This window comes from Phaseolus vulgaris, chromosome 2 (assembly GCF_000499845.2).
Source record: "Phaseolus vulgaris cultivar G19833 chromosome 2, P. vulgaris v2.0, whole genome shotgun sequence".
Lineage (NCBI taxonomy): Eukaryota > Viridiplantae > Streptophyta > Magnoliopsida > Fabales > Fabaceae > Phaseolus > Phaseolus vulgaris.
This window is the reverse complement of record NC_023758.2, coordinates 32,314,761-32,335,236: the sequence shown is the minus strand read 5'-3', so window position 1 is coordinate 32,335,236 and position 20,476 is coordinate 32,314,761. Positions and strand designations below refer to the sequence as shown.

Below are 20,476 nucleotides of genomic sequence, written 5' to 3'. Positions count from 1 at the left end.
CCTATTACATTCTAAAAATCATTGAGTGACGAATGTGTAATGTTTTTACTAGTTTGAATAGCAAAATTAAATTACAACAACTTGTAACATTGTACAAGCTAATTTATCAATTAAGATTCTTACTATTCGCAACTCCCAATCATTAGTCTTCTAACTTCCTGCCCCGTTACATATTATTTTATCAGTATTTTCCACTGTCGATGACTTCTTTGGTCTTCATTGTTTTCATCTTCATATTTTAACTGTAGCATGCCTTAAACATTCCTTCCGAGGAGTCCGCACTATTCGCACCATATTATTTCTCCCGAATCATCAAACTTTCTTTGCAGATCATTCACAATCCAACCTATCCATTTTACCACTGCAGAGTACTGATAACATTATCCACTACACTGCAGCAGCAAGGAAATGACAAGACAATATTTTCCTCCGCTACATACCTCATAAGGTCATCCTCAACATGTCTTGTGTGTGTGTAATGGTGATACCAGTGAGTTTCATTGCATCTCTAGACAATATTTAACTTTCACTTCAATTCACCGAAATCGGATCCATTACATCTACCAAGCACCTAAGCTCCTTGATTCTCATATCCAATGGTTATCTCCAATCTTCCAAGAATAAAGTTCATAGAGTTTAGGTTTTATTGAATCAAGTAGTTCTGCTTTATCACCACACAAAATGAACAAGACTGGTTAAGAAAGTACTGCCACTTTGGCATAAGTGTCATTGTTGAGATCCATCTCCACTGAACTACAGCCAGGGACCTTGTTTAAGCCTCTTTGTTTTATCATCTCCCTCACTTGCTTAACCATGCCCCATCTCCCATCTGAAGCACACAGATTTGACACAAGCACGTAGTAAGAAGCTTCATCAGGGTGCAACTCCAACATTCTCTTAATAGCCGCTTCCCCCATCTCAAACCTAGAATGAAGCCCACAACCATGGAGAAAAGCTCCAAACACACTAACACTAGGTTCAACAGGCATTCTCTCAATAAAATGAAACGCCTCTTCAAGGTTCCCAGCGCGCGCCAACATATCAACCATACACGCATAGTGCTTCATGGAAGGAACAAAATTGAACTCCCCACACATCAAATTAAACAACCTGGACCCTTCTCCAACCATTCCCGAATGACTGCAAGCAGCTAATATAGTTGTAAACACCGCTTCATTCGGCTCAAGTTCCTCCTTCAACATATCCCTAAACAGCACAAGAGATCCATTTCCATCCCCATGCATCCCATAGCCACTAATCATTGCGCCCCACGTCACCACATTCTTTTCCCCCATCGAATCAAACACCATCCTCGCCGCCTTCGCATCCCCACATTTTGCGTAGAAATTCAGCAAAGCAGTGCCAACGTAGATGCTGGACAACACCAGGCCATCCTTCAACGACAAGGCGTGAACAGAGCAACCAAACTGAAGCGCGCCAAGGGAAGCACACGCAGAGAGAACACCGACCACAGTAACTGCATCCGGCGAGAACAACTCCAATCTCATCCTCTTAAAGAGCTCCAGAGCCTCACACTCTTCACCACTCTGCGCACAACCAGAAATAATAGAGTTCCAAGACACAACATCCTTGTCAATTGATTCAAACACGTTACGGGCATCCAAAACAAGGCCACATTTCGCATACATATCAACAAGAGCATTCCTTACAGGAGGATCCTCCAATCCACACTTAACTACAAAACAGTGAAGTAATTTCCCCATAACAGAATTACATAATTGCCCACACGCAGATAACAAACTTGAAATGGTGACAGAATTGGGTAAAAGCCCAGCCCATTTCTCGTTCTTGAACAACTCTATCGCTAAGCCAGGATAACCTCTCTGAGTATACCCTACGATCATAGCCGTCCATGAAACAAGATCCTGATGATGATAGGAAGAAGAGATACTCTCATCAAACACCGCACGTGCGTCCCCAACGCTCCCACATTTGACATAAAAATTCAAAAGCGAGGTGGTCAAGAAAGAATTAACCGAAATTCCGTTTTTGATAACAAACCCATGAACCCACTTTCCCTGGTGCAACCACCCTAGGCTGGTGCAGGCGCTGACCACGCTCCCCATTGTAAACTCATTCCCGTGGACGAAGGCTTCTTGCATTCTGTTGAACAAGGTTAAGCCCTCACGAGCGCATTCGTTTTGCACGTAGGCGACGATCATTGAGGTCCAGGAAACGACGTCGCGGTGGGGTATTTCTTCGAAGGCGCGTCGCGCGTGAGGAAGTTGGCCGCACTTAGCGTAGGCATCGACGAGGGAGGTGAGGAGAAAGCTGTCGGGAGGGAGGGACTTGGTGAGGTGGCAGTGTGTGAGTGCGGCCTGGAGGAGGTCGCGTGTTTCGGCGCAGGATTTGAGGACGACGGAGAAGAGGACGTGGTCGTGAGGGGTGGGGTGGAGGGAGAGGCGCATCAGGCGGTAGACCGAAACGACGCTGGAGTGGTGATCGTTGAGGAAGTAGGTGCGAATCATGACTTTGAAGGAGTAGAGGTCGCGGGACGGGAGGAGGTCGAAGAGTGTGCGGGCACGGTGGAGGACGCCGAAGGAGCCGTAGAGACTGAGGAGCTTCGTCGAGAGGAGGAGCTCGCGGCTGAGGCCTTGGACCACCAAGGACGCGTGTAGCTTCTGCAGACTTTCCAGGTTTGTGCAGAGGCGGGAGAGGTAGAACGTGGCAGGGAGCGGCGGCGGCGGTTGTTGTTGTCCATGGTAGTGGTGGAGGTGGTGGATGGAGCTGCGTTGAAGACGAGGTTTTGAAGTAACGCGGAGAAGTCTTGATATCGCAACCATCTTACGTTACCATGGCGAATTGAGGCCTAAGATGAACCATTGCAGTCGAACGACGCCGTCTCGTTTAGGCCCAGGTTAGGCCCATTTTCACTTCTGAGCAGTCGACAATATTAGGCTGCAATACACCTACAATTACTTTTGCACCTCCACACCTTCAAACGAATTATTAAAATATTGCTCTTTTGGAACATGTTATCCAAATATAATAAAAATATCATAAGTATACATCTTGAACTAATAAGGATCTTTTCTATATAAAAACTTTCAGTTTAGGCATCATTATGCATCTTGATATTTTAGTTAAACTGACACCTCAAGTAACAACAATTATTTGTCATCACATGAAAAAATATTATTATTATAAAAAATACAAAAAATATGAGGGGACTAGACTAAAATCAATATGTTAACAAAAACGATACATAGGTAGACTATACCTATTCATAAAGAATTTTAAAAACAAACTAGATGGAAACTTATTATACCAATGAAATGATTCTCTAGGAATAAATTTTAAATTAGTCAACTTATCAGCACACACACATTCCCTTCCTGAAAAATATGAGTAATTCTAAACTTGATTTTTCCATAGTAATTACACAGCACGAATCCAGGCATAATCACATTTAAGTCAGACATTAGTAAGTTCCATCTTTTAAGCTTCCTCCATAGCATGTATAACTCCATAAAATTCAGCAATCATAACATTTTGAACTTCAAGAAATATAGAGAAAGCACCAATAAACTTCTCCATACTCCCACGAAAAATACCTCCACAAGTAGTAAGACCAGGATACTCGTAGCAGCCCCATTAGTGTTAATTTTAACTCAGTCTGGTGAAGGAAACTCTCATCTAATAAGAAGAGGACGAAGAACTTTACCACTACGAGTATTAATACCAAAATACTTAATCACGTTGAAATCTAATATATCAATCTTCATTGAAGCTTTAGAGGAATTTCTCACTAGATAAGTTAAATATTTAATTATTGAAATAGTCATAAAAACCTCAATCTTATCCTGAAATCTAGCATAATTTCTCATAAGCCATATCATCCAAATAAAAAAAATTATCACAACAAGCTTAATCAATTTAACCAAATGACCACCATCACTCTTAATAAAAGAATAAAGATCATCCTTATTAAAGAAATGAGAAGTAAGAAAAATCTGTCGAACCCACCTCCAAATATGCAAAACATTAGAACATTCAAAAGATAAATGTTGAATAAATTTCTCATGTTTTTCACAAAGCGTACTCATAGAACATATATACAAACCTTTATTCTAAATATGTTGATATGTAGGAAGTCACCCATGAAAACTTCCTAAAGTACTAGAGTTTTGGAAGGCGGAATAGATAAAGACCAAATGAATTTACTCCAATCACAGGGAACTCCTGGTTCCAAGAAAAAAGTCTTAGCCGGTGTAAGAGTGAAACGATCAGACTCGTCTAGAATCCAATTAGGAATATATTGTTCCTCCATAACCATGATATGATTAAAAAAAATGAGGCATCATCTGCTATAAAGATAAGAGAATATTCCTATCACAACATGTTCAAAACTGAGAAACTGTATCCAGAATACTAACACCATCAGATAACCCTGCAATATTTGTTAAAGAAGTAGTAAAATACTATTTATCATTCCATAAATTAATAAAAGAACATGTACCAACAGTCCAAGAAGTATAATAGAATAAAAATGTTTAATTCCAGGTCAAAGAAATGAGGATCTATAAACCATTCTAAACTCGTATTTCGATTTAAGAACCCTGACTTTCAAGAGAAAATGCCAAGGCTTGTTGTTATAAGCAAAGTTCCAAGCAAACTTAAGAAGATATGCATTATTTTCATGACGAAGATTAATAATTTTCAAACTTCCATTATCAAGAGGAGAACAAATCGTATTCCAATTCACGGTGACTATGTCTTTTTTCCAGAATATCACCAGTCCAAATAAAATTTCGACACCACTGCTCAACTTGGTTAAGAAGTGAAATAGGCCATTTATACATATTAAAGCTATAAGCTAGAAATCCAGTAATCGTCGTATTGACCAACTGAATCTGACCCATCATGCTAAAAGATTTACCTTTTCAAGATGTTTGCTTCAATTTGACTTTATCAGCCAAAGGTTGAAGAAATCGACACTTTGGAACACCAACAAAGATAGACACTTCTAAATAATTGAAAGACAAACAATCATGACCACAAGAAAGAATACATTGAATTTTGGTTATCTTGCAGAATTATCCATGGTGAAAAAATTACTTTTAGAGTTATTAACATATTGACCAGAAAAATCACCATATATTTTAAGAAAAATACTCAAATTTCTAAGAAACTTAATATCTCCTACAGAAAACAAAAGGACTTTTGGATTACACATTTAAAAAAAAAACATAAAATTAAGGATTTGCATTTTTTCCTTTTCAGATACATAATTTGGAAGTAAATTTTAATTATTTCAAAACACTTCTTAACAAGATTTATTATGAAATGAACTTTCATAAACATTTTAAAAATGTATTCAATTAGAATTTGAAAAAATATTTTTACATTAAAAAGTCTAGTATATCTTAATTTTTTTTGTAAAATCTTAAATATTTTTATGATTTGAGTTTTAAAGGCTTTAAAACAAATATGAAATCATAAGATTTCAAAGGATTTATAATAATTTAAGAATCTCATAAATTTTAAAAAATAGTTTTTTTGTTATGAATTGCATTTTTAGTAAACATATATAATAATTGTAAATAATAAAGAAAGATAAAATAAAATAAAAATTAAAAATAAAATATGTTGCATTACATACGAATATTTTTGTATTTAATCCGTATATAGCTATGTTTTACATACGAATTTATTATTAATAATATTTATATTATTAATAATATTATTAATAGTATTATTACTTGTATATGTTGAAAGACACCCTCTCTAGTGAACAACCTTGTGGTCTATTGATCACTACTCAAATGATTTATTTATCTTACTAAAATGATTGTTTGGAAAGTAATACTTAGTTATTAGTTACGAGTAGTTGATGTTCAATGATTACTCTTAAATGAGTTAGTCATGAGTGACTACAATATGAAAGAATACTCATAATTTTAGTTAGGAGTGACTAAGTGTCAAAGAATACTTGAACATGAAGAGTTAGGAGTGACTATGTTACCAAAGAATACTCGTATGAGTTAGCTAAAAGGGGCTACAAACACAAAGAATACTCATAGGGTTAGCCAAGAGTGACTAGATTCCCAAAGAATACTTGTAAGGGTTAACCATGAGTGATTATGAGTCTAAAGAAAACTTGAAGGGGTTAGCCAAGAGTGGCTACAAGCCCAAAGAATACTCAAAGGGATTAGATGAAAGTGACTACGAGCCCAATGTATACTCTTAGGGGTTAGCCATAAGTGGCTACGAGCCTAAAAAGTACTCAACGGTTAGCCAGGAGAGGCTACGAGTCTAAACAATACTTATTTTGTACTTTGTTCGATTAGTCTGCTTAGTGAAACTCAATCTTTATATTAAATATTAGACATAATCTTTTTTTTTGACAAACCGGTATACATTTATCTTTTGTATTTCTCCTTCTCTTTATCCCTTTTACATTGCATGTTATTAATTAACTACACTAATCTAAGGAGATTCTTTCATAAAAAAACAAGATTTGAAAAACATTTTAAAACAAGAGAATTCTAAATTTCTAAATGTTACTAAAACACAATTCAGCCATTTTTATTGTGTATTCTACATAATACAATCAACATTATTCAAAAAAATTATGTTAATGGGTAGTGTGCACAATTCAAGTGGTGGAGGAGGTTTTCACCCCAATATTGAGATAAACCACACAAAAAAAATTATTAAATAGAAACCAATGTTGTAGATTAAAAATAATTAGTTGTTATATTGACAAAATTAGATACTATTTTATAGACTACAAAATTATTGATTTTTAAATTACTTTCTATTATTGATAATTAGTTTCTAAATTGGTATCTAATTAAATACCAAGGTTTTAGATACCGACTTTAGAATCTAAATAATTGGTAGTTAATTAGATATTAATTTAGAAACTATTTATCAATAATAGAAATTAATTTAGAAATCAATAACTTTTTTTGTCTCTAAAATAGTATCTAATTTAGTCAATTTTGTCTCTAAAATTGGTTTCTAATTAATGATTATCTAGTAGTGATAGTTCAACATTATAATTAGAATCAAAGTGGAAAACATAGGCACGAGGATTGAGGATGGAGATAATTTAAAATTCAAAAATGGAGATTATTTGGATATAAAAATAATTATGAGATCTAGATAAAACTCAACTACTTCAAAAGATATTCATTCTTCATGTTATCAAATAGAAATGGAAAGGGAAATTTTCTTATCCTTTATTCTTCAAATAAGCTTTATAAATATAGTTTATTTTGACTCAAATATTTTTAAGATTATATTAATATGTAACTATGTTTTCTAATTCTAGGTGTATCTTCAAGAACTAATTGAAAATGTTTCAAATGATGATAAATCACAATTTAAGACATTTACTTCGAGTGAATTATGAATTGTTGGTGATGACTTAGATGTCCTTGAATATTAGAGGTCGAATAAGAATAAATCTCCTAAACTTGAAACTATGACTTGTAACACTTTAAGTATTCCAATCATAATAATGACTTGTAAATATGAATGTCCTTATTTATATTTTTAATTGGTTATATATGGTTTAATGAAATTGGACCTTGGTATAATTAAATTAGAATTCATTTTTTTAATAGTTATTTATATAAAATTTAATTATTTAATGTTAGTTACTAATTTGTTTGTGAATTATCATTTATAGAGATAAAATATGTGGATGAGATAGAATTGTTTATAGAGCAAATTAGGACACATATTTAAAGAGGTCAATAATAATTATTTGATATATTTTTAAATGTTACCTATGTCTTATTACATGTTGGGTGTTACTTACCTTTTTGTAGCAAACAAATGTTGTATTTTTAAAAGTGCTTAAGTCGTATTCAAAGTACTTAGATGATGTTTTGTAGTCCTTTAATTAGGGATGTAAATTTCATAATGATATGATTTTTTTTGTATTATTTTTATGAATCTTTACTCATTTTATTTATTTACGTTAATTGTTGTAGAAGAAATTTGGACAATGATATATCATGATTTTTTTGTATGAACATGTTGTGAGTTACTCTTATAGAAGACAATTACATATAATTTGTTTAGGAAACATCATGTAGTTTTGTTATGGACACATGATATATTGCTAATTAGTCTTAGACAAGACAATAAAATTTTATTTATTTGAATAACTTGTGATTTATTATTATTATTGTATGAACATGTTTTGACCTTTTCTTTTAATTTTTAATTAGGTCAAAATTGACTCGTTGGCCTAAAATAAGACTAGGTTAAGTAAAGTATTATGACTCATTTTGAAATATGTAATCGGTTGGACTGTTAATTTTTTAATCTTGGCTTGTAAGGACAGGCCAAGTCAAGTCATCCATTTTGACAGTCTTGTGGATTTCAAGAGCCATGTTTTTTTTTTGTTTTACCATTCATGTATTTTTATTTAGACTTTGTTATAAATAAAATTACGTCATCATGTATGTTTTATGTCACAATAAATTTGGTGTTATATGTGTAGAAATTATTTTATAATTATGATCTTTTACATTAAGTACATACATGACTTGTGTGTATATGGATGAAAAATAAATTGATACTCGTGAGTAATTTTTGAATTCGTTCGAGATTAATGAAGAATATTTAGAATGATCGAACATAAGTACAAGTATAGATAATATCTGACTTTTTAAATCGGGTACATAGATGAAGATGAATATCTACACATCTTTTTTTTTCTTCATTTTAAATTATTAAAATATTTTTAATTTATTTGATATTTTATTTTAAAATTTATGTAGTTATAATTTTTTCATTATTATTTATCGTTGAAAAGAATAAATCGTGTGTTCTTTTAACATTAATTTTTTTATAATATCATATTTTGTTTATTGTTTTTATAAAATATTTCGACAAACGCATGTATGAAGAGTATATAGGTTTAGGAATGGAATATGAAACACAAATTTCACTCCCATGAGTGTCCTCAAAGATCTTCAATATTTGTTTTAAATTTAGTCTTGAATATATCATTTTGATAGACAAACATTCTCTACAATAATAGAATAAACATATAGATATTTATTGAAGTACTAGGTTAGCTTAATCTATACATATTGTCTGACCTTTAGTGCATGTTTCATTCCTTCTTTTATGTGCCTAATCAGACTTGAGACAAAAAACATAGTTTTGTATCATTCGGCAGAAGAAATACTTGCGTTTTACATTATATATTGTTTTTATAGACATATTGTCTTAAAGGCAAAATATAACTATTTTTTATACTTAATTGTTTTACTCACTAATTAAAATTTGGATAAAATATGTTTTTTGTCCTTGTACTTTCTCGCGAAATTGGTTTTCGTTCCTAGTTTAAACTTTAGATATCTTCGATACTTATAGTAAGAAAACTATTGGAATGGGTCCTTGCTAATTTTTTTTCGTGCCAAACAAAATTACTTTGTGAACTAGGACATTAAAATGTTTCATGTTGACTCATTGTAGACATGAATATTATAATACAATTCATGCTGAAAGTTTGTTTGTTACGCTAAGAGAACACTGGTAAGGACCCATTTGAATAGTTTCTTTACTACAAGTACCCAAGAGATCTAAAATTTAAACTAGGAACAAAAACCAATTTCATATATACTATAGGGACTAAAAGACATATTTAACCCTAACCAATTTTGTAGTATTAAACTTTTGGCTTAATAACATTAAGTCAAATTACTTTTACCTATGATTTTGATTCACTTTTTTCTTATCCATTAATATAAAGACTTACAAAGATTACACAAGTTTCAAATTTATTAATATTATTATATTTTCATTGCTTTAACATTTATTTTAGTTTAAATTCAAATAATTTTTTTTATACTAAACTAGTGAGAATATAGGTGTTAACAAATTTTTACAAAAAAATAATAATTTTTTTAAAATTATCATAATAATTATTACATTAAAAATAATTACTAAAATATTAAGTGTAAAATTATAAAAACATATATACTAAAAAATCACTATAAATTTTTTTATTGATTATTGTAGATAGCTTGTTATTTTGATAAAAAAAAACTCTCTTAATTAATAAATACAATTTTTGCAATATTTTTTATTTTTTGCCATCAGTTTTATTTAAAATTTTGTAACAATATATATATATATATATATAATTATCAAACATATTTTATATATATTAACAGAAGCGTAAGCAAAATGAAAAGTTATACATAAATTGAAATTCAATAATTATTAATAAGGTATATTGAGTTTGCAGATAGCTCATAATTAAAAAAAAAACGTGCAATTAATTTCCAAAAATATAAAAAATATCACTTTAAGTAATTTTGAAAAAAAAAAGAGTGTGCATCAATTAAAATACATCCCTCTATTGTTGTTATAAATTTTAATTAGAAAATTAAAATAATCATAGTAAGACAGATACCACTCAACAAAATATTAATCAGTGATAAGTGAGATTTCTATTATCTAATATATTACTTTAAAAAATAAAGAGGCAGTAAATATTAACATTAAAATATGTAATTATGGATATAATAAAATTTCTAAATCTAAAGGAACATTTAAACATTATTCCTTTCATTTATTTTCTCTTTCTCTTTATTTTTTTTCCCCTTTATCTCTATGTACCTTTCTCTTTACAATCATTCAAAATTGTGACATTTTGTTGAAATCAGCAAATTGAAGTTTGAAACTCCACTGGCATGTAGTTTTCTCCCAAATCATCATTTTGTATCTTTACCATTAAACATTGTGTTTGAAATAATTTCTCTCACATGCACCTAGGAGTAAATGATCACATCACCTTTTTTTTTATTTCATGTAAATTTCTCATCAATTGTCATATTTTATCATTACACTAGACATTATGTTTGAAATCATTCATTTTTCTTGCACATTAGTAAACAGTCACTTCACTTTTTATTTTTTATTTCTAATTTATTATCCCAATTACTTTTTATTTTTTATTTCTAATTTATGATCCCAATTACTTTTTAATTTTTATTCCAAATTTATTCTCCCAGTTACTTTCGGATGAGTTATGGGAAAAAGACAAAATTAAGGCAAGTTGAAGATATGAAATTAACACTCAAGTAGTATTTTTCATCTCATTATTCTCATTACCATTTATTTATTAGATCTTTTTTTATTTATAGATTATAACTTCTTTTGTTTATATTTGTTTAATTGTTGAAAATGTTACCTAAGAAACAACTTTTTTGCCATTTTAAATAAAAATGAAAAAATGCATAATTTAAAATGAAAGAGAAAAAAATTGCAAATGAAATAGATATCGAGGGGGAATTTATTTAAAAAAATGTTGACTCATTTTATTTTTTATATATTATGAATCAAATAATTGAGTAAAAGAATATTTTAGCAATATGATATATATGAAAATATTTTTGAGATTTTTATTTAGTATCCAAAAACTTAAATAATTAATTGAAAAGAGTTAAATTTACGGTTCAAACTTATAGCTTGTTGTTTCCCTAATGTATACTTATAAAATAATACTAACTATTTCTATTATTGTTAAATATAAAAGAAGTTTTCCAAAATTAAAATTATTAAAATATTTGACATCGACTATCACAATACAGATTTAATAATCTTGTTCTAATTTATATTGAAAATAATTTTAAAAAAATATTATGAAAGAATTATTGATAATTTTACAATTAAAAAATACAAGGAAAACAATATTTAAATAATTAGAAGTACAGCATTAGCTCAGGGCAGAAAAGATCTCACCCTGAGGATGGATGCATGGTTTATGATATAAACTCAAATTAACAGTTGACATAAAAATATTCCAAAAACATAAAATACATATAAAAAAGGTGTATCTACATTAAAATTACATCTATGGAATTTATTTATTTTTCTGTTGAAAAAGAAAAGAATCCACATGGTAGGGGGATTGCAATTTAACAGGAAAGTTATATATATTGAACATCTATGCATCCTTTATAACTACAAAACTGGAAAATCTTTGATTACACTAATGAAAATCTGTGATTGAGGAGAAGAATGTTACCATAAATATCCACAACAAAGTAACAAATCTATGACCCTGTCATAAGCTAAAAGTGGTATTTGATTGGAGATGGAATTCGTTTAAGCATGCAGCTTAATGTGCAGTATAACCCAAAAATCAGTAGTAAAAATCCAAGACAATGAGAGTGCACAAGCTGTATATATCTCCTCCCAACAGTTCTTAAAAGAGACAACCAAGAAGAAATCATGCCACGTTATTTAAGTTGGTATCGACCAAAGACTGACTGAAAATCAAACATATACCCAAATTCGGGTTTGAAGAAATTTACAAGAGAATTCCCTTTCCCATGCTTCAGATTAACATTGTGTTCCAACAATATTGCAATGGACCTGCTCTGTGCTTACCCTCTATAAATTCTCATCTATAAATTTAAGCCTCTACCAGTGATCAGATTAACCGGATGGACGGAGGATTACCGGCCGGAAACCTTTGTCTGCGGGGCCTTCTGGTTGTCTTGCCCCAACCTGTTAGGCTTCTATCCTCCAATCCCACTTCAATGTTATTAAGCTGCTCAATAAGTGGGGTGCTCGTTTCAATGGCTGCCACAAGAGGAGGGGGAGACGGGCTTACCTGTGGCTGTGACCGCCGCCTACCCCTACCACATCCATTCCTAGATGAGCTTCTCCTGTTTAATCCTGAATGCCATGCATGGCCTGTTGCTCTCATGAGCCCTCCAAACGTTTGAAGATCTTCCGTTACTTCGTGCCTTGATAAAGACGCAAGGCCTGGAAGGATGTCCCTTTGGAAGTCTCTTCGCTGCCTCCCTCTCCTAGCAGGCCCCTTTCGTGTCCTAGTAGGTAAAGAGGTTGTTCCAGTTTCTTCCACTTTAAAGTTTTCCGGAACAAGGGGCTCGGGCATGTATTCTTCTTCTTTGGTCTCTGTCAGTTTCAATGTCATTGATTCAAAGTAATCCATGCCATCTGAGGAACATTCCTCATTATCCTCACCATCTTTTCCCCTTCGATTATCAATCTTCTTCTGCAAATCATCCACACATGAGGAAACTATATCCACAAACCAACTTAGAGGGTCCACTACCGGGCTTTCTGATGGACTGCTGATCACATCATCCACTTGCTGAGAGCAAGAAGATGACAAGACAACAATTGCCTCTGCTGCATACCTCATAAGTTCATCCTGCAGCTTTTCAACTGTGCCCTGTGGTGATACTGATGGAGTTTCAAGCTTATTTTCTTCAGGAATGGCATTGTCCTCTGTCTCAGGAATGGCAGGGGCTTCAAGATCTATTTCTACCTTAGTTTCTAAGCTGGTTGCTGGAATATTTGTCAGAAATGCTTCATCCTCCTCATCCATACTCAAGTTCAAATCAATCTGATTTCTAGAGTTGGCTTTTGTAGTAGATGATCTAGTCTCACAAACAATAACTTCAGTGACAGCTTGTTCGTCAAACTCAGGAACAGAAGCATCACAAGGCAAGTTAATATCAAGAATATGTTTTCTCTGATTATTTTCCACTAATTCTACGTCAGATGAAATAGGAACCAACACAGATGGAAAGGTGAATGAAGATGACTCCTTAGAAGAAATATGAGGAATGCCAAATATGGGAACACCAAGAATTTTCCTTTTACTACTAGAGCCCTCATTAACTACTGTCCTTTTTGGCTCAATATCATTTGGACACAAACCTGGAGTTACATTGTGCATAAATTTTCCGTTAGACCCCTTTCCAAATTCATCTTTGTTAGATAAATTAGCAACTTGGAAAACACTTAAACCTCCGGCATTTAAGCTTCTACCAGCATTTTGTGCCTCATTCTTAGATGCTGTCTTGGCTCTAAGCCAAGGCAACACTGCAAGCTGCTCCTCTTGCTCTTGTTCTCCATCCATGAATCCAAGACCTGACTGGGAAAGCAAGTTGTTGGAAGAACCATTTGAAAGCATCTCATTCAAGTTAATATTTTTTGCAGACTTCATGTCATTGCAAGTTGAGCTCTTGCAACAGTTTGCTGAACCATTGTTGAAATGTTCAGGAAATTTCTTGCAATCACTATCCTGGTTGAGATAACTAATTGAAGAGATGTTGACTGAAAGCTCCTTGGTCCCAGATGATGTCCTGGTGTAAAATCCATTTTTCCCATATGCTTCATGTTGAAATCTGGTATTAAGCTTTGAATTGATATTTAGAGGAGGCCAACTATCTCCCAACATCCCGTTACTCTGATGTGACTGGGAACTTCTACTCAAGGCAACGGATGCATTTAGACATGGAGAGGGAGGTGTCTGTACTGATATCAACTTCTGGTTTAGGCTAGTAGCCATATCCCAAGATGATTGAGACCAAGACCTAGCTAAATCTGAGGAAGGAGAGATTGCAAAGAGACCATGCCTATGTGATGATGCAACAGACTCTGAAAGTTTATTAGCAGAGCATTCACGATTTCTTTCAATGATATCTGAACCACTAGCTTTCTTTTCCCTCAACAAATCCGTCATGCTTCGATTAGGTAGACAATCAATTGTAGGTTCCTGAACTTTACTGTGTTCATCTTGCATTGTTTGGGAAGATAAAAGTGATTGCTCTTGTTTGAGGACTTGAGGAATGGGTTTCAGATTGCTTTTAGCTTGCCCTGCCATCATCAAAAACAATTTGATGATTTATCATATAACACATCAATATTAGTACTGGTTTATCGCCACATGAAAAAAAAAATAGATATAAAAATACAATGTTTTTCAAAACAACTTTCAAAATTCTAATTGGACCAAAAATACCCATGCAATTCACTATTATTAAAATAATATAGTTTACCAGCTTATTTTAACAAAATCACCGGAGACACATGCTAATATAGCTAACATGTGTCTTTGAAATGTATCAGATAGGAGAGACAGGTTCAAAATGTAAATTTGAATCAAGCAGCTGAATAAGAAATCTAACCTGACTCTATTGAAGAAATCCACATTTTCCCATTCCTGTCATTATCCAAATATCCATTATTTTGAGCCCAGCTGTCAGTTCCATGATGTGAGTTCGGTAAATTTTCCTTAGACAAACCAAAGAACCTTGACTTCTGTTTAGCAGATAGATCAGAGTATTCAGTTGCCCCTTGACAGGGATTACGGTTTTTGGGAGAAACATATGCAATGTCATTTGTTTCTTCCTGTTGAACAGGTTCATTTAAGTCTGCCAGACCATTTACGCTTCTTAAAGACCGCTCGGGTCTTAAAGTGTTGTCTTCCTGGCCACCATTGCCATAAAAGAGGTTCATATCACCTCCCTTTTCAGGCTTATAATTTCTATCAGAAAGATATTTTGTTGCCCCACTAATCTTTTCATCACCAGGCTGTTCATTTTCCTCAGTATCAATGTACTCATCAGCAGGGAGATGAAGGTCAAACATTTTTCTCCTTACCTTTGAGGGTCTGAACCCCAGTATCTCAACTTCTTTCGAGCTACTCCCATTTGGGGATGGGAACAGACCAGCTTGCCTACTGATTACTCTATTATAACTCAAAGGAGAATGAATGCCCTCAACACCTGAAATAGATGGTCTAGCACAAGTAGAACTTCCAACAAATGGAAATCCAGGAATCTGCCATTTCTTACCATCTTCAGATGTTATGTGGGAAGCCAAGGGACCAGTGGAAAATGATGTCTCAACAGATATCTTGTTTCTGTGTAAATCATTCATTTTAACCTCATCCATCAGATCCCTTTGTATTCTGTATAAGCGGTGAAGTTCAAAGACCTGATTAAATACATAATATAAATAAATCAAAAGGTTCACTAATAATAGGGTTCATAAATAAATTAAGCTGAAAAATGCCACCACTTGATAGAAAAACCTATATCTAAAATTGATTAAAGTCAAGTTTGCAAACTAGTGTTGATAGCATAGATAAAAAACTATCCACTGCAAAAATTGAAAAAGGGGACATTTTAAGTAGAAAAAACTCTGGAGAAGCACAGCAAATCAAAATTCACAATCCAAAAAGCCTCTCTCACTTTTATATTTTATTGGACCAATCAAACTTAACCTCCTCACTGATATTATTTAAGCTAAAGGTCAACAGGTAAAAAGAACTACATTCTTCATACCTGATTCTTAAATATGGCCTCGTGCTCAAGCATTGTTTGCTTCACAACATCCTTATCATGTACTGAACATGCATCCGCAGCAGCACTTGGCAAATAATTATGATAATGCCCATTTGCCAGTGTTTTATCTCCATAATATAGGGGCCAGCCACAACTACTGGATTCCTCATTAAGATCTCTCATTGAGTAATATCCTGGCAGACTCTGAACTTTGGTTCCCATCCCTGAAAATTGAGTAATTATATTTAAAAGAGTTTTCTACCATGAATTAACTGGTACACAGACTCCAGTTCAACCCAAGATCTTACAATCCATACAATATCTTATTTTATTTTGGACTCATTAAGAAGGTATGCACTTTGGTTAACATTCTGTATGTTGCATAATGTCAAATACCGCAAATAGTAAAACACAATCCGTGCAAGCAGCCAAATAATTGCATGACTCAAATCCAGATTTAATGACATGACATATACACAGTGATAGAAAAGATACTTGCTTATCAAGCCTATATAGTTTTCTTCTTCTTAATGTATCCATTAAATTTAACTGAATGATTAAGAAAACTTCTCAGTATAGAAAGAAGCAGTATTGATTAATAAGATTTTCATTTCTTTTAAAGTACATTGATCTGAGTACAATAAATGAAATTAAATCTTCAATTTCAGTACAGAATCTACACAACATTAGTTTGGTTAAAGAGTATTTAAGTAAAATAGTAAACCTATTTTTCTGCAAGGAGATTAACTTTTAGCTGTCTATTTTATCTGGAGAAGAAAAAAAGTTAAATAGATTAGTAATGAATCAAAGCCAAGAAGCAAACACTTTCAAAGCCATGCAACTTTTGGTAGCTAGCTTGCACATGAAAAGTCTATCATTATAATGCCATTAAAACTTTAGTAGATAAGTATGGTACACTTTCTACTCATCTTATTGTTAAGTAATAACTATTATTTTTCAAAATAAAAATAAAAAATGTTCAATGAAGAATCAAAATTGTCATCAGTGTTTTCCATCTTAATTCAAGCTATGTGATGTTGAAGTTTTAGATGACCACATAGTGTTATAACACCCAATTCATATGTGCAATAACATTTACAGTCATTAAATGCATGTACATTCCTTGCACCCAGGTTATGTGGCGTTACAACAAGAATCTAATTACCACTCCTTTAAATTCCATAAATTAGCTTTTATCTTGAAAGAAAATGTGGATTGCCTCAATAAGTTCAGGAAAGCAACATGGATTTAACTAGTTAGAAACAAGAACTTCCATGCTATATTTCCAAACCAGACAGTAATGGTACCTGCTGCTAGATTAAGCCAAGTTCACCACCCAGACAAGTTGTCAACTTAGTTTAATAGATTGGCCAAGGTGAAAACACTTATTTAACCAGAAAAAAAGTGAAATTATGCACTGATATGGGTTGAGCTGGAAAGTATGTGAACAAATCCATTGTGTTGGACACAATACATGAAGAAGGCACAAGCTACATCATCAAGCTTTGTGAATCTTAAACCAGAAGACACTTTATAGCATGTTAAAAAATCTTTTGTGGCTTAAAAAAATTGTTCACAAAGTAACTCACACCAACTATTGTATAGGTTAACTTTCAATTGCGTCAACTGCTACTTAAATTCACAACTTGTGTTCAGGAGATCAGCAGAATACTGCATAACAAATGTGGCTTTTGAAGTGTTAGAGATGTACAATGCATTCTTAAAAGTCACTAATTGCACACATTTATCAATGGTGAACTACAAGGGCAATCTGACACACATTTGAGGCTTCAATAAATTGTCAGTTCGACACTCGCATTCCATCTCACATTTGCTGGGTTGAGGACAAGTCACTGCACCGGCCAAAAGGGCCTCATGATATGCCAACTCAGAATATTTCACTTTCAAGACATCAAATATTCAAATTCAAATATTGAACAAATTACCCTTCAATATTTTGGTAGAAGGCCAGAGATTTGAAACCCACTTTTCACACACAACAATGGCAACCACATTTGAGATAATGATGAACAGAGGATACAAATTCACAATTTAACCATCAGGGCAGTACAAACACTACCCAAAGGACAGAATACAAGTTCACAATTTTACCCTTTCAAATGTATTAAAACCCTCTCAGTCTACACCAACAATCCTAAGACTGAAGAATTCCCAAAATTTCAGTGAAATACTTTATCCCGTCTGAACTCCGATAGGTACACAGATGCTCATCACTGTGATAAAAAAAAATACCCATGGAGAAGGTATCTCTAAACTAAGCATCACAAATTCATCCTTGATACTAGGGAACTTATGTCCTTCACTTCAATTTTGAGTCAATGGGAAGAAGGACAAATAAAAGTAACAAAATGTCTTAATTCTATCCATAATGAAATATGTAGGTTGTCTTTCAAGTAAATTGAAGATTTTCTATCATTAATTTATAGACAGAAAGACTAGAAACACTGAGAATTATAAGAGGGAGAGAAGCTAGACGGATGACTAATTTGAATTGAACAGATCTTATGCAACAATTTCGTACACAAGAATTTATTAAACCAAAACCAAACATCAAAATATTACAGCCCCACATACAAAGTAAACAGATAAAAGAAAGAATAAAGAAGAAAACTCTCCCAATTAAACTGTTCCCCGGGAGACAATAGGAATCTAGAATTTCATTTTCATGCTACTCAAACCACTAGTTTTGAAATAATAAACCAAATTCAGCTAACCATGAATTTACAAAAAAAAAATATGCACAATTGAGGAAATATAGTAAAATTACCTCAGACCCACATCCTCTCATCACATGCTTCTAAGAATCCACCATGGATTCCACCCTTCAACATCAGAGAAGAAGAAAAAAAATTCAGTGTTTGACTCCCACCGGAACAGGAAGCAAAAGAACAAGTTGCTAAAACCAACAATTGTAGGAGAAACAGCAAAGTGGGTGTTGCTGCAACAACATTGAAGAAGTTTAGATCGTGGATTTCGATCTGCTGGGCCACTCCTGTTCCTCTTTATCTATCGCATAAAGGCAAGAACAATATAGCTCTAATTTTCCCTTTTTAGAGAGAGAAAGAGGAAGAAAAAAAATAAAAAGAAGGATTGGAGAGGAGAGAGATCCCAGATAAGAAATCTTCACACAAACAAACGACCTTCTAAGAACAGTGACATGAAATTTGTCAACATCCGGTCTCTTTTTATTCTCTGCTTTTTCTTCACTTCTCTCTCTTTTCCATTTTTATAAAAAAATAAATATTAATAATATTTATTTCGGTCTTTTTGAGGATATCAAAACAAATGCTCATTTCTAGATTCTCTCCACCCTCCTTGCTTTTTGGTACAGATGCATCAAATCAAACATTATTAAACATAACCGAAAATGCCATTACACAACTTTTATCTAACAATAATGATTTATAATACTTAATAATACAGACACTACAATTTATTATTTGATTAAGTGTTATTGTTATTATTTTCTTAGTTACATACAGTAAACAAATATTAACATTAACAAGAAATGTAATGGATAATAAAATCTAAATTTAAAATTACAGAAGCATGAAAATGTCTGCATAACTCCAACAGCAACTGGCACAACAAACTTGACTAATATTCAATATTTTCTAGGCTAGTTGTTAGGACTCTATAATGACTTATTAATCAACGTAATCATGTTTATTTACTCAGAAACTGTCATTCTAAGCCGTGTTTATTATAGGAAACAAGTGGGACCCAGAAAACTAAGGAAGAAAAGATTGGGTGTTTTTTTGAAAGGGTTGTTGTATTGCTGCTTAATACAAATGCCCATTGGGGTCTTAATATTTACGAGAATGGGATTTTTTAGGTTTTTTTTCTCTCTCTCTCTCTTGATACTTTGTGTTGTGTGTGGTATTTGTTTTGGCTTTGGAGCATTTCTTTGTTGATTGGTGGAAGAATCCTTTGGTTCAGTCTCTTGTTCTTGTTCTGAATACTGTATCTCTTTATAGAAAAGAAAGAAATAGATGGTTCCCTTATTGTAGTGTAACCATCTTCATAGACATGTGGCTGCTTTAACAGTGAGCCATCTCCATCATGCAAAAAATTACAACCCTAGTTGCTATGCTCAATTATAATTTACTAGTACTATGTTGATTTTAGTGATAAGAAGAAATGTTAATTGGATCATACTTGAATCATCAGTTTCTGGGGAAGTGAAAGGAAAACAGAATTTATTACATTCACATTTATGTCCAAACTCTGTCTTCAAATTCATTGCCTTTGGGTGGGATAGATAGATCTTGTATAAATGTATACTTCATGATTAATATCTATTTTTGTTTTATAATATTCATCCACTCAATTTACCTGCAAGGTCA

General features: G+C 32.8%; 2 protein-coding genes across 4 annotated transcripts; both read right to left on the bottom strand.

Annotated features, from left to right (window-relative positions):
- Positions 1–4: 4 nt before the first annotated feature.
- On the bottom strand, positions 5–2,837 carry LOC137811514 (pentatricopeptide repeat-containing protein At2g03380, mitochondrial-like). Its single transcript, XM_068613300.1, has one exon. It carries the CDS (start codon positions 2,802–2,804, stop codon positions 696–698), a length of 2,109 nt encoding a protein of 702 aa, XP_068469401.1. The 5' UTR covers positions 2,805–2,837; the 3' UTR covers positions 5–695.
- Positions 2,838–12,165: 9,328 nt separating this feature from the next.
- LOC137811513 (uncharacterized) lies at positions 12,166–19,504 on the bottom strand. Of its 3 annotated transcripts, XM_068613298.1 has the most exons (5): positions 19,038–19,287; positions 18,898–18,952; positions 16,110–16,333; positions 14,949–15,759; positions 12,166–14,637 (listed from the first exon to the last, which is right to left on the bottom strand). In XM_068613298.1, the coding sequence occupies exons 3-5, from the start codon at positions 16,329–16,331 to the stop codon at positions 12,434–12,436; spliced, it is 3,237 nt and encodes a 1,078-aa protein (XP_068469399.1). In that variant the 5' UTR covers positions 16,332–16,333; positions 18,898–18,952; positions 19,038–19,287; the 3' UTR covers positions 12,166–12,433. The 3 variants fall into 3 exon arrangements, with proteins under 3 accessions (XP_068469399.1, XP_068469398.1, XP_068469400.1); XM_068613297.1 differs by having other exon boundaries at positions 18,898–19,504; XM_068613299.1 differs by lacking the exons at positions 18,898–18,952; positions 19,038–19,287 and having other exon boundaries at positions 14,949–15,733; positions 16,110–16,242.
- Between the last annotated feature and the right edge of the window lie 972 nt (positions 19,505–20,476).